Genomic DNA, 15,472 nt, shown 5'->3' on the forward strand with positions numbered 1-15,472 from the left:
AAATAATGGATACCACTGTATTTATAGTAAACATTATAGGGACTCTTTTTTAGAATTAGTCAGCAAAGAATAAATATAAATTGCTATGTTATAGACAGCTCTCCCCTGTAGGCAAGCATTCCCTCCAATGCATCTCACAAAGAACCACATTTCCTTGAGGAAACATAATTTAAACCCTAGAGCAGTATGACTCGTTCTCAGGGACATTGCCATGCCATTCAAGATATTGCTAAAAATTGCTCTGGAAATACCACTGCTGGCCCCAAAGATTTTGTTAAGTGATCATTTTGCTTCATGTTATTATTCAAAGGGAGTCAGGGACCATATCATTTTTATAACTGGAAAAGACCACAGCTTGCAACCTTATAGATCTGGGCTCTGACGTCCAGGGAGTGAAAGGCCCTCCCTGAGGTCTCTTGGTGGTTGAGGGAGCTCTAGAGATCCCCTCAAGGATAGTTCGCCTTCAACTAAGCTGGAGCCAGTGTTTATACATAGTCATGAAAGAATGAACTTGGGCTACAACACGCTTCTACTGAGTGTTTAACAAATGCAGGATTATTTATTCAAAGCAATGAGACTTTTACAAAATGATTTTTCAGACTTCTCTCAGCTTTTTCTCTTCAGAGCAGACTAAATTTTCCATTTTAGTTGATTTGAAAACTTTGGATTTCTGAAGAAAACTTCACTTTTATTATCTTCTAATGGTTGAGATAGGAGAAATAAAGACTAACATAGAATAAAAGTGAATATGTCAGCCTTTTAAAATAAAGCTTGAAAGTAAATATACAGTCCAAATCACATCTCATACAGCTCTGTCTATAGTACAAGTCATGCAATGACTCATATTCATGAATCTAAAAGTTATCCATTTATAACTAATAAGGGGGGAAAGACTACTAATTTCATTACATGAACCGCAGGTTCTTTTAGTCTATGACAATTCCGTCTTTTTCAGTTCAATTTTTGCTTTAAAAATACTCTGAAGCAGAGAAATGCCCAAAAGGAGCCATCACATGCATCATTTATAACCTTGCCTTGCTTTGTGGATCAGTAGGCTGAGAGGTTTAATTGGGATAAATGGAGCAAGGAAAAGACCAATGAGCCAGTGTGAAATGTTCTTGTATGCATTGACAGGTTCCTGGTTAATTGACAGTGGTCCAGTACTATTAAGAGCTGCTTCAAAAAGTTATTTATTATATTCCTTGAATAATTGAGACAGTCTATTAAAATGCAAAAAAGAGACATTTCCTCAACATCTAGGTCCCAAATCTATTATAAACAGAAATGGTTCAACATAATTGTCCTGACACAGTACACTCTTTAGAACTGTAACTACTAAAATAACAGTAAACTGAGAAACAGAAGATCTCAATTTTAGTGCCAAACAGGCATTTGTCCTTAGGCAAGCCACTAACCTCTGTGTGTTCCAGTTTCCTCCAACCGTAGGAAAGTTAGTTGTGTGAATAACAATGGCTAGATTACACATGACCAGAAATCAATACTGAGGAGAAGTAAGAGTTTCTAAGTATTAAGTATTTTATTTTCTTTCATTTATCCACATATTTATTTGACAAGATTCAATTTAAATCCCATCTCCCTTATAAAACTTGCTAGACTCTCACCAGCTCTTATGACTTTTCATTCTATAAATATTTTCAATGTGCAACACAATACAAACATTTATGGTATTATCTTTCATGGTTCCCTGTTTCTTCAGTTCAAATTTGATTCCCCACTGCAACTGTTAAGTACTCTGAGAATAAGGACTATCATATAGTAAACATGTATAATATTGATTAAATTTTTCCTTCTATGAAAAACCATAATTGCAGGTGAAATCTGTTGAAAAGTTTGTTCATTACCTAAAATGTACAGTACCACTTCTTTATTTCAGAATCATTGATTATTAAGTAAATATTTCTCATGAAAAATAAAATGTTACACATCATTCTATGCTGGCAGATAGTAACTTGCACTAGTGGGGGTGAGGATTTAATAATGTGCGTAACTGTTGAACCACTGTTGTAAACTTGAAACCATATAATATTATGTATCCACATACCTCAACAAAAAATTAAATTAAAATAAATAAAATGTTATACTCTATAAAGCTTTGACTTAATACCCTAACTCTTAATGATTCTCATTTCTTAAAAGGTGGGACATCTTGGGAGCTGTCATTGGTACAGAATGTGGAACAATAGAATCAGGCTTATCCATGGTCTTCCTCAAAGATGGAGAGAGGAAATTATGCACTCCGTACGTGGACGCTACCGGTTATGGGAACCTGAGGTTTTACTTCGTTATGGGTAGGTACATTTTGAACACATTTCATTGACCTAGGGCAGATTCTAGGCCAACACCTGTTCCTGAGGAAGTAAGATTGCTGTCTATGATATAAAAAGAAAATTATGAAATATGAGTTCTTCTCCATGAACAAAAGCTCATACCTGCTTCAGAATATCCTGGAACCTAAGAGAACTAGTCCTGGTATGCCTTCAGCTAGTCCTGAAGATAAAATGCCATGATAACTTCCTTCCATCTCTCCGTCAGTGGTGAGAGCTGAAAACACAGTGGGAGAGAAGCTAAGAGCACAGTGACCCCCTTGTCCAAAACCTCTTGCTTCCCAAGAAAACAATCATGTTAAGTCATTTGTTTCGTGATATGTCATCATGGCATAACTCTTTTGTTGTGGGAGGCTAAGAAAGAAACAGATTTATAATATTTCATTAATATGCTCTACTTTATAATAGGTGGCAAACACATAAAGAAAGAAAATGTTCCTAAGATATATTTTTCTTTAGATTGTTGTAGAACAAATAAGTAGTTAAAGTTTAGGAAAATACCCAAAGAGGAATTCAGAGGTTGAAATTTATGACCTTTAAATTTATCATTTTCATCAACAAGAGCCACAGTCACATATTCTTTCATCAGATGTCCTTCCAGAAATGTGAGTAGATGTCATATGCCTTCTTTGTTGAGTGACTGGAAAAGCATAGACAACACCTGGAAGTGAAACGGGAAATAAACATTGTCCACCTTTGAACTTACTAGCAAAGGTGTCGGTTCAGCAGGACAAACATGCCTCCTGAGTCTAGGCTTCAGCATTGGCTATTTATTTCTCTTATATTTCCCACTTCCTATAGCTCAGAGTGAACTGGTAAAATGTCAGATTATATCATGCTCTCAAACACATTGCCCGTGTGATGTTACCTCATTTTCAATAATTATGTTTAATAATAGGGAAATTATGGATATAAAATATAACATAATCTTCCTACATTAAGGATTCCTCACCTTGACTCTGAAGTGATTTGTATATTAAAAATCCAGAGCTCATTTCCCTTAAATAATTAGAATTCAAACTGGCTCTTGTTTTATTTAGATTGATTCCTGGGAAACATTAAACCCCCCAAAAAAGTCCCAATAGACATTCAGTATGCCAGTCTAATTTAAGTATTTTTCCTTTTTACCATTTTTGACACAATATATTTAAATTCTTGGTTTTTTTAATAGTGAATCATACTAAATCAACCCATTCAGTGACTTTATGAAAAAATTGTCATGTCTGTATAATGCCTTTACATAAAAGATAAAGTCATTTTTAATTCTTTCTGAAACAAAGCAGATTATTAATTAATCAATTAAAACAGTATGGTCTATGGGGGGAAAAATTCATTTGAATGAGCCCAGAGTACATTATCCCAAATAAAAGCATCTCCTTTCAACTTTTAAAATTTAACAAATTCCTATTGAATATAGAGCACTGAGCTAGGATATATGAAGAATACAATTGGGGAAAATAACGGTACCTAAATCACAGAATTGCTAATAAATGAGTTAATATGTGCACAGATCTCAAAGTGGTGACTGACAGTAGTTAAGGCTCACTCTATGTGGGATTTTTCATGTATAAAAATTACTTAAGAGTCCTTGCCCACAAGTAGCATCTAACTTTAAGGGAGAATGTACTGGAATGAAAATGTTATAAAAGTGCTGAGGAAGCTCTGGGTAACTGCAGTGGGAGGTAGAGCTTTATGAAGGAGATGGCATTTGAACTGGTCCTTGAAGGATAGACATGATTTAAATTTAAGGGGAGAAGAGAATTCCAAGCTGAGCCAGAATTTTGAGAAACAGCACAAGTATAAAGGTACAGGACTGAGTGATCTTCCCAACATAGCTCAATGGAAAGATATTAATATGGAGCTAGGAGGACAAACTGGAGCCAGAGAAGTGATTTTCTTTGCTATTGTACTAAGGAGTTGGGATTCTCTTTCTCTAGGCAGCACAGAGCCATCCGATGTTCCTGTTGGTTCTGTAACATGCTCTCATCTGTGTTTTAGAAAGATAATTTTGACAGGAATGTGAAGGAAAGGCTGAAATAATCATAAATGAGGGGACAAGAGACCAGTTAGGGTGAGGTTGCCAGATCTAGGGGTGGGGGTGGAGGGGAAAGTCTCCTTAAATTTGAATTTCAGATACATAAATCTTTTTTTTTTGTATAAATATAGTTCATGCGATGTATTTTTTTCTGGCAGCCCAGAGTTAGGAGGCCGTTGTACTAGCTCAAGCAACACAGGAATTTTGGCAGTGACAATGGTAATAATGTGAGGGAGGGGGCATAAAATAAATCACTGAAGAAGAGGAACCAACTGAAGTTCACACCCAACGGACTGCAGGGGTTATGAGACCAGTACTGGAGAGGACACATTTCTCTCCTGGGTGACTTAAGGAATGGTGCCATTTCCCCAGATAGGAAGTGTCCAGTCAATCAAAAGCAAATGTGGAATAGTAGATTGGGTATGTCGTATGAGTAGTAGATCAGGTATAGTAGATGTGTTGAGGCTGACGCTTCTGAAAGGCCATCTGAAAGCAGACATTCCACTCAGGGTCTGAACTGGTTTGGAAAGTCATCAGCACGGAGACGGTAACTGGAGCCACGGGAGTGGCTGTGTTCCCCCAGGCAGAAGGCAGAGTAAGCAAAGGATGTGAGAAATTCTCAGGGAGAGCCTCATCCAGGTGTAGGTGGAAGGAGAAAGAGTAGACATAGGAGACTGAGAAAGGGCATAAAGAAATGCAGGAGGGAAGGTGCCATCCTACACTAAAGGAGGAAGGGAAGAGCGTGGTTCAGGGGAAGGTTGGCAGGGAGTTGGTGTGCAGCGTAGGGAATGCCACACACCAAGAGGTCGACCAGGGTGAGGCTGAGGGCCTACCAGGGACTTAGGAGAGAGTATTCCCCATGGTGCGGTGCCTGGGGAGCCAAAGTACGAAGAGTTCAAAGAAACAAAGACGTGAGTCACTGAAAGCAGACGGCTTGTTCAAGCAGTTCATCGGTAATCAAGGAGAAAAGAAATGGTGTCTGAATCTTGTGGAGAAGCAGAATCCAGCAACAGTGTTTTTAGGATGGAATAGGATAGGACAGGATAGGACAGGACAGGACTGGATAGGACAGGACAGGAGAGGACTGGATAGGACAGGACAGGACTGGACAGGACAGGATAGGGTTGGGTAGGATAGGATAGGACAGGACTGGATAGGACAGGACAGGACAGGACAGGACTGGATAGGACAAGATAGGATAGGACAGAATAGGACTGGATAGGACAGGATAGGGTAGGATAGGACAGGACAGGACTGGATAGGACAGAATAGGATAGAACAGGATAGGGTAGGACAGGACAAGACAGGACTGGATAGTGTAGGATAGGACAGGACCAGATAGGACTGATAGGGTAGGATAGGACAGGACAGGACAGGACTGGATAGGACAGGATAGGACAGGCCAGGACAGGACTGGATAGGACAGGACAGGACAGGCCAGGCCAGGACTGGATAGGACAGGCCAGGACAGGACTGGATAGGACAGGACAGGACAGGATAGGATAGGATAGGATAGGACAGGATACAGTAGGATATGACTGTACCTATAGAAAGGACTTTAAAACTTTGGTAGCTGATGAAAAGAAAGCAATATGGGAAGAGATGTTAACATATGATGGGCAGTTTATAAGTCATCCCTCACTAAATATGGTGCCTCAGAAAATCACTGGCTGATTGTTAATCTAGACCAGACCACACTCCCTTCCTAATCAGGCCCTGACTGTATGTTCTTCCTGCTTTCATCACTTGGTTCATATCAACCTACAGTGACTTCCATTTCTGGAAAGTTTGCTCACCTTTCAAAATTTGGTTCAAAGTTCCTTCAGTCTTACATTCATTTTTTCAACACAAATTCACTGAAGACCATTATCAGCACTATTCTTAGAGCGAGAATGCAGTGAACAAGACAAAAATAACCTAACACACCTCATTCATTCATTTATTATTCCCTCAACAAATATTCACTGAGCATCTCCCATATGCCCAGCTCTTTTAACCCAGGCTTGTATCTCCCTTCTGAGTTCTGTCTGTGACTGTGGCAGCATAGCACAGTATACTGCTAGTTATTCTTTTGTGTGTATCAGTCTTGTTTTCCTTGCTAAATAACACTTTCTGAGGGCAGGGCTTACTTCCCTTTCTAGCCCAATGTCCCACACATAGTAAATAAAATCACTTTGCCAACACAAAGAAGTATGTTAAAAGCTACGTAAAACAGGTTTTTAATATTTTTAAACTGTCCATCTAGTTTTTATTGAAATATTCTGCACTTTAATTGCTGTACAAGATGCCTCTGGAGTCATACCTTTCCGCAGTATATCAAAGTGCATGAAACTGAAGAAGAATCCATATCTTTCCGTAGGAGCTGCTGTCACTGCCACTTCACAGAACTGATAAATTGCCCCCAGAGGGATCTTTCTGATAGAGTCTGTCATCATTTTAAAGTCTGGGCTCCTTTTGGACTTTCTTCTTCTGTCATTCTGGGCTGGATGAGCTCTGCCATGTGTTTCAATTCTCTCTGAAAGGCAGGTGCAGTTCACGAACTATTCTTAAGAGAGCAGAGGAGATTTATAGGGAAAAAATTAATGAAATTAGAACTGATGGTTCAGTTCCTACGTCTCTAGGTATGTTGCTTTAAACCCACACTGCCTATGACCTTTCACCTTTTTTTGTTCTTTTTTGTAAATATTTAATGTGTTCTTAATAGAGAAGTCACATTTTTTTAAAGGGGAATTTAGTTTTCATGTAGGTATTACCCAGAGAGACTATTTACAATAACTTTACTAGCTATACTTACCATAACATAGATATAATGAAATGCTTAAAAATGTATCAGATGGCAAATCATAAGACTTTCTCTTAGGTTGTTGCCCTAGAACAATAAACTTCTTTTAGAATGAGATCTACATGAACACCGTATCTGACTTCTCTATTCTCAGTTCAGATTAGTTAACTCAGTAAATAGTTATCATATGCCAAGTTACAAAATGTAACATGCTAGGTTTCAGTGCTTCAGAAATACCATCTCCCAAGTTACTTCTGTTATTATGCTCTTTCTTATTCTGATTAGGTTCTAGCTTTCTTACTTATAACATCACAGAGCAGTAATTTCTTTCCAAGATGAGACCCTGATTACCCAGACAGAGATTGAGCCAGACATTTGTAGTAATTGACTCTCTCTCTTTATTCTTCCCTTCCTCCTTCCTTCCTTTCTTTCTTTCTTCAGACGGTAAATCTCAACCATTATTTGTTGATTCTACTAGGTTAACTATGAGAGGGTAACCTTGTTCTATAGTTTTGAGGTTGCCTTACTGTCACTGTAGAGTATTAACAACAGAAAATGCCTATAGATAAAAATGCATATTAATCGCGGTTGATTTAAGAACTGGAAGGGTGTTCTTTTTGAAGTTAATAAAATTAAAAAGTTAATGCTATGTATTTTGGACCTTAGGGATAGAATATTTGCAAGGAAATGCATGCACATGCCTGTATTCCTCCTAATGTGTTTAATGAATGAATGCTGTTATGAATGAAAATAGCGGGTGGGGAGAGGCTTCTAGTTAGACGTGTAATCCTTTAAAATCCCAGTCATGAAGACAGTTGGTAGAAGCCAGCAATAGGAGGGATTATTGGCCAAATGGAGCAGTGAAAAGAATAGAAGGTCAAGGGCTAAGAGACATAACATTAACTCTTTCCTACCAGTTAGTGAAAAAGATCCTTAGGTTCAGGAACCTGCTCTGTTATTCAGTTTAATCATCAGGATATTCTTAATTACCTTTCAATTCTAGTGGTTCATCACTTCACATTACTGTAAAGTGGAGCGTTTGAGGATGAACTACTCTGTGTGCCTTCCACAATCAAAAGGGATATCAGAAGCAAAAATGAAAAGCGTAAAGTGAACTGCACTCAAAATACAAATAGTTAATATGTGCTAAAATATTAAAAATACTACATGCAACATGTAAAAATGCTTCTTCAGAAATATTTGATGCAGCAAGTCACCAAACTTTTTTAAAAACCATAATCATCAAAAAAAAAAAAAAAACCAAACCATAATCAATAGGTTCTGAACTTGGGCCATAAAGACCTCAAATATAGGGAAGTAATGGTTTTTATTTAAAAAAGCAGAACACACCTCTTCAATGTGAGTTAAAATATGGACATATGGTCATAGCTCATTGCAGACTATTATTTGAGTAATCTCATTAAGCAAATAGTTACTTTGGCCTTCACAAATGTCAAGTCTTTGATCTTTAGGATGGCCCATCGAAACTGTCTTCATAAATTATTTCCTTGGGTCTGGTTACCTTTGTTTAGGGTCATCCTTAAGGGACATCTGGGTTCTATAATTATTTTTTATTCTGAAAGTCAACATTATACTTGACATGTTTCTGGATGCAAGTTGATACTAACAACTTAAAACTTTTGTACAGGAGGAATTTGTGATCCCGGAGATTCTCATGAAAATGATCTCACCCTGTATGCAAAGATTGAAGGAAGAAAAGAACACATTATATTGGATACCCTTTCCTATTCCTCATATAAGGTACAAATGCTAATCCATGTGCCATATCCCCCCTCCTCCAGACCTCCCTAATCAAGCCAAGGACAAAACCACAAAAATCATGGTAGATACAGAGGATAACCTTGTCTTCTACCACCCCAGGAAATTGCCAGATTTCTTTAAAAGTTATATGGATATTTTAACAGTTACTTTTTGTCTTGTTGCAAACAAAAAATGAGATTTTATCAGGTAGAATGAATTACAACTGTGACAATAAGGTGGAGCCAAATACTCTGACAATTTTTCTTGTTCCCAGGAAACCCTGAAAGGAGCTCTAATTATGCAGCCTCACAGACTTGCTATCAGGCATGAGTATTTACCTAGCATTCTGAGATTTCCTAGGCAGAAGACACTGTAGAAGTACAAATTATTAGTACCTTTGCTTTTTTTTCTTTGCTAATTAGAGCCACTGAGGGTGACCTTTTCCCATTTCCCCTTAGATTTACGACAGGTGTTGGTTCTGGTTATTTGTAAACACCTTCAAAATTATTTATGATATGTCAAAAGGTATAGAATTATTTTTTTCTAATAGTAGATTTGTGCTGAGACTACATTCACACATTCATTATTAGTTAGCCTTCTCTCCACATTGGTAGCAGCCTGCACACTTTGAAGAACCTGAACACAGCCAATATCTATTATTTCATGGTTTCAGTTAGGAAAACAGAAGATAAACACTGAGGCTATAATAGAGAACAACCAGAGAAAGTATTCAACACACTCCGCATGCTCAGGTGACTCAAGTTACACCGTTTGGAATTTCACAATGGACTACTTTTCCATTTGTGACCAGGTCAGAGATACACCTGCTCTGAGGTGTATCTCTGCATGCCTAAAACTGAATAAATTATACAATTTATCATGGATTAACTCATTGTCTCTGGATGTTTGTGCTTAGAGTCTTGTTTTCAGAATACCTAATTTGGGAAACCATTAGTATTATACAAATCCACTCTAAAAGAGGACTGTGATAAAGTGTAGATGTCAAGTTGTGATGTCTGAAATGGATACATATGCTTTAGTAACTTTTAAAGACCTTACACCAATTTATTGTGGATTGAGAGGGCCTGACCATCATACAGAGTTCCCAGTGTCTCCAAAGGAGGAATTGTGAAGGACTAAAACAAATACCCTCTGAGGACAGCATCTACCACATGAAATAACAAATGGAACACATAGGACATTGCCTGGTGCTTAATGAATGGCAGTTGTGTATATAGTAATTGCAAGATTAAATCTAGGGAGATTCTCAAGATGGCAGCATAAGTAGGGTGGCAGAAATCTCCCCCCAAAACCATATATATTTTGGAAATACAGCAAATACAACTATTCCCAAAAGAATGACCAGAAGATACAGTACTTGAGCCAGGCTGCATCTGCAAGAATCCAACATCCCATGGAAAAGGGTAAGATACAAAGCCATGACCCAGCCAAAGGAAAAGAATCAGAGTGGGGAGGGAGTGGAAGCACAGGACTGCTAAATAACCAGCCCTAGTAATCTGCCTGGGAGCACAGACACACATTGCATTGTGTACTGGATATCAGAGGAGCGGAAAAGCAAAATCAAAGATTAAGACTGCGAACAGGTTCCCACAGCTGGCTGCCCTGGGACAAAAGAAAAGCAGGCCCCTTAAAAGTCTTAAAGGGACAAGGGTTTAACAGGTGGACAAAATCGTCCTGGCACACTCAGCCCAGCAGGTTGGAAACTTTAAAGAACTTCAGGAGCCCTAATGCCCTAGGTGGCAACGCAGCTACGAATCCCCTCACAGCGATAAGCAGCCTCCCATTCCTTCCCCCTTACTGGCACTGCAAGTGAACCGGCTGACCCGCCATTCCTGCAGAACAGCCGGGAGCAGCCCCACCTACAGCAACCACACAGCTTAACACAGAGGCTTCTCCCTGCATGCGGCTAGCGGGACCAGACTCAGAGGCTTCTCCCTGCATGCAGTTGACTGTTGACTGGCATAGACAGTAGAGATTGGTGCAGAGTCCAGAAGCCACAAAAGAGGTCTGTTCTTGTGTAAGTACACATGCCATTCGCCTGCAAACCCCGCCAGTGCTCTAGGCCATCCCAATGGCCACCCCGCCCACAGCAGCTCAGGGGATTAACCCAGAGGCTAATCCATGTGTGCAGTTGACTGGCACAGACAGCAGAGATGGACGCAGAGTCTGGGAAGCAAGAAGAGGCTCTGTTCTCATGGCAGAACACGCGATGCTGGCCTGCAACCCTGTCAGTGCCCTAGGCCATCCCGAGGGCTGCCCTGCCTATGGCAGTTCAGGGGATTAACTCAGAGGCTGATCCCTGCATGCAGTTGACCAGCACAGACAGCAGAGACAGTCACAGAGACTGGGAGGCACAAAGGGGCTTTGCTCTTGTGGCAGGACATGCACTGCTGGCCTGCAACCCCTGCCATTACCCTAGGCCATCTCGAATGCTGCCCTGTCCATGGCAGCTTAGGGAATTAACCCAGAGACAGCTCCCTGTGTGCAGTTAACCGGCACAGACAGTGCAGACAGACAAGGCAATGAACAAACCGGAAGGGACATTGTTCCCTCAGCTAAAACATGTGCCACTAGCCGGCGAACACTCCCATCACCATTAAAAGGCAGAAGAACTTTGATCAGTCAAAAATCCCTCAAACACCAGAGAGAGGGTTTGGTGACACTGAAATCACCAATCTTCCTGAAAAAGAATGCAAAATATAAGTCATATGCATGCTTATGGAGCTACACAGAAATATTCAACAACTAAGGGTGAATTCAGGAGGGAGATAACAGAAATGAAACAAACAATGAGCAGACTGAATGAGGTTGAAGAGACTGCTAATGGAATAGAAATCTGAGAACAGGAATCCAGAGAAGCTGAGGCAGAGAGAGACAAAAGGATATTTAGGAATGAAAGAATATTAAGACAACTGTGTGACCAATCCAAACAGAACAATATTCGCATTATAGGGGTACCAGAAGAAGAAGAGAGAGAAAAAGGGATAGAAAGTGTCTTTGAAGAAATAATTGCTGAAAACTTCCCCAATCTGGGGGAAGATCCCAGACCATGGAAGTCCACAGATCTGCCAACAGAAGGGACCCAAGGAGGACAACACCAAGACATATAATACTTAAAATGGCAAAGATCAAAGACAAAGACAGAGTATTAAAAGCAGCCAGAGAGAGAAAAAAGATCACCTACAAAGGGAAACCCATCAGGCTATCATCAGACTTCTCAGGAGAAACCTGACAGGCCAGAAGAGAATGGCATGATATATTCAATGCAATGAAACAGAAGGGCCTTGAACCAAGAATACTGTATCCAGCAAGATTATCATTTAAATTTGAAGGAGAGATTAAACAATTCCCAGATAACCAAGAGTTGAGGGAATTTACCTCCCACAAACCATCTCTACAATGTATTTTACAGGGGCTGCTCTAGATGGAAGTATACCTAAGGCTAAATAGCTGTCACCAGAGAAAATAAGACCACAGCAAAGAAAATAGACCAACTAAATGCAAAATAAAATTACCTATCCACAAAATAAGTCAAGGGAAACACGAAGAGTACAGAATAAAACACCTAACATATAAAGAGTAGAGAAGGAAGAGTAAGAAGGGAGAGAAATAAAGAATCATCAGACTGTGTTTAGAATAGCATAATAAATGAGTTAAGTTAGACAGTTAGGGAATAAAGAAGCTACCCTTGAACCTTGTGTAACCACGAATCCAAAGCCTGCAATGACAATAAGTATATACCTATCGATAATCACCCTAAATGTAAATGGACTGAATGCACCAATCAAAAGACACAGAGTAATAGAATGGATAAAAAAAAAGCAAGACCCAACTATATGTTGCGTACAAGATACTCACTTCAAACCCAAAGACACACACAGACTAAAAGTGAAGAGATGGAAAAAGATATTTCATGCAAACAACAGGGAGATAAAGCAATACTTGTATTAGGCAAAATAGACTTCAAAACAAAGAAAGTAACAAGAGATAAAGAAGGATATTACATAATTATAAAGGGGTCAGTTCAACAAGAGGATATAACTAATAGAAATATCTATGGAACCAACATAGGAGCACCTACATATGTGAACAAAATACTAACAGAATGAAAGGAGGAAATAGAATGCAGTGCATTCATTTTAGGAGACTTCAACATACCACTCACTCCAAAGGACAGATCAACCAGACAGAAAATAAGTAAGGACACAGAGGCACCAAACAGCACATTAGAAAGGATGGACCTAACAGACATCTATAGAACTCTACACACAAAAGCAGCACATACACATTCTTCTCAAGTGCGCATGAAACATTTTCCAGAATAGATCACATACTAGGCAACAAGAAGAGCTTGAGTAAATTCAAAAAGATTGAAATTGTACCAACCAACTTCTCAGATCACAAAGGTATAAAACTAGAAATAAATTGTACAAAGAAAATGAAAAGGCTCACAAATGCATGGAGGCTTAACAACATGCTCCTAAATAATCAATGGATCAATGACCAAATAAAAACAGAAATCAAGCAATATATGGAAACAAATTAAAACAACAGCACAATGCCCCAACTTTTGTGGGACACAGTGAAGGCAGTCATAAGAGGAAAGTATATAGCAATCCAGGCCAATTTAAGAAGGAAGAACAATCCCAAATGAATAGTCTAAATTCACAATTATTGAAACAGGAAAAAGAACAAATGAGGCCCAAAGTCAGCAGAAGGAGGGACATAATAAAGATCAGAGAAGAAATAAATAAAATTGAGAAGAATAAAACAATACAAAAAGTTAATGAAACCAAGAGCTGATTCCTTGAGAAAATAAACAAAATAGATAAACCCCTAGCCAGACTTATTAAGAAAAAAACAGAATCTACACACACAAACAGAATCAGAAATGAGGAAGGAAAAATCACTACAGACACCGCAGAAATACAAAGGATTATTAGAGAATAATGTGAAAATCTATATGCTAACAAACTGAATAACCTAGAAGAAATGGAAAGCTTTCTAGAAAAATACAACCTTCCAAGACTGACCCAGGACAAAACAGAAAATCTAAACAGACCAATTACCAGCAACGAAATTGAATCGGTATTCAAAAAACTACCCAAGAACAAAACCCCCAAGCCAGATGCACTCTCCGCTTAATTTTATCAGACGGTTAGAGAAGACATAATATCCATTCTCCTTAAAGTTTTCCAAAAAAATAGAAGAGGGAATACTTTCAAACTCATTCTATGAAGCCAGCATTACTCTAATACCAAAACCAGGCAAAGACCCAACAAAAAAAGAAAACTACAGACCAATATCCCTGATGAAAATAGATGCAAAAATACTCAACAAAATATTAGCAAACTGAATTCAAAAATACATCAAGAGGATAGTACAACATGATCAAGTGGGTGTCATCCCAGGGATGCAAGGATGGTACAAGATTCGAAACTCCATCAACATCATCCACTATATTAATAAAAAGAAGGACAAAAATCACATGATCATCTCTCTAGATGCTGAAAAAGCATTGAAAAAATTCAACATCCATTCATGATAAAAACTCTCAACAAAATGAGTTTACAGGACAAGTACCTCAACATAATAAAGGCCATATATGACAAACTCACAGCCAACATTATACTTAACAGCAAGAAGCTGAAAGGTTTTCCCCTAAGATTGGGAACAAGACAAGGATGCCCCTCTCCCCGCTTTTATTTAGCATAGTACTGGACATCCTAACCATGGCACTCAGACAACACAAAGAAATAAAAGGCATCTAGATTGTAAGGAAGAAGCCAAACTGTCACTGTTTGCAAATGACATGATACTATACATAAAAAACCCTAAAGAATCCACTCCGAAACTACTAGAACAAATATTCAGCAAGTTACAGGACAAAAATTAATACACAGAAATCTGTCACATTCCTATACACTAACGATGAACCAGCAGAAAGAGAAATCAGGAAAACAATTCCATTCACAATTGCATCAAAAAGAATAAAATACCTAGGAATATACCTAACCAGGGAAGTGAAAGACCTATACCCTGAAACTACAAGACACTCTTAAGAGACATTAAAGAGGACACTAATAAATGGAAATTCATCCCATACTCTTGGGTAGGAAGAATTAATATTGTCAAAATGGCCATCCTGCTTAAAGCAATCTACAGATTCAATGCAGTCCCTATCAAAATACCAACAAACTGGAACAAATAGTTCTAAAATTCATATGGAACCACAAAAGACCCCGAATAGCCAAAGCAATCCTGAGAAGGAAAAATAAAGCAGGGGGAATCTTGCTTCCCAACTTCAAGCTCTACTACAAAGCCACAGTAATCAAGACAGTTTGGTACTGGCACAAAAACAGACTATAGACCGGCAGAACAGAATAGAGAGTCCAGACATTAACCCAAACATATGTGGTCAATTAATATATAATAAAGGAGCCATGGATATACAGTGGGGAAATGACAGCCTCTTCAACAGCTGGTGTTGGCAAAACTGGACAACTACATGTAAGAGAATGAAACTGG

The 15,472-nt window shown here is 38.7% G+C and overlaps 1 protein-coding gene across 2 annotated transcripts in view; it reads left to right on the forward strand.

Annotated features, from left to right (window-relative positions):
* RELN (reelin) overlaps positions 1-15,472 on the forward strand; it is a 482,819-nt gene that overhangs the window by 317,085 nt on the left and 150,262 nt on the right. For both annotated transcript variants that reach the window (XM_057504425.1, XM_036892412.2), the window contains exons 12-13: positions 2,158-2,309; positions 8,811-8,923. In XM_057504425.1, coding sequence (XP_057360408.1) covers positions 2,158-2,309; positions 8,811-8,923 — 265 coding nt within the window. The remainder of the gene's footprint in view (positions 1-2,157; positions 2,310-8,810; positions 8,924-15,472) is intronic.

The sequence above is a fragment of the Manis pentadactyla genome, chromosome 7 (genome assembly GCF_030020395.1).
Source record: "Manis pentadactyla isolate mManPen7 chromosome 7, mManPen7.hap1, whole genome shotgun sequence".
Taxonomy (NCBI): Eukaryota; Metazoa; Chordata; class Mammalia; order Pholidota; family Manidae; genus Manis; species Manis pentadactyla.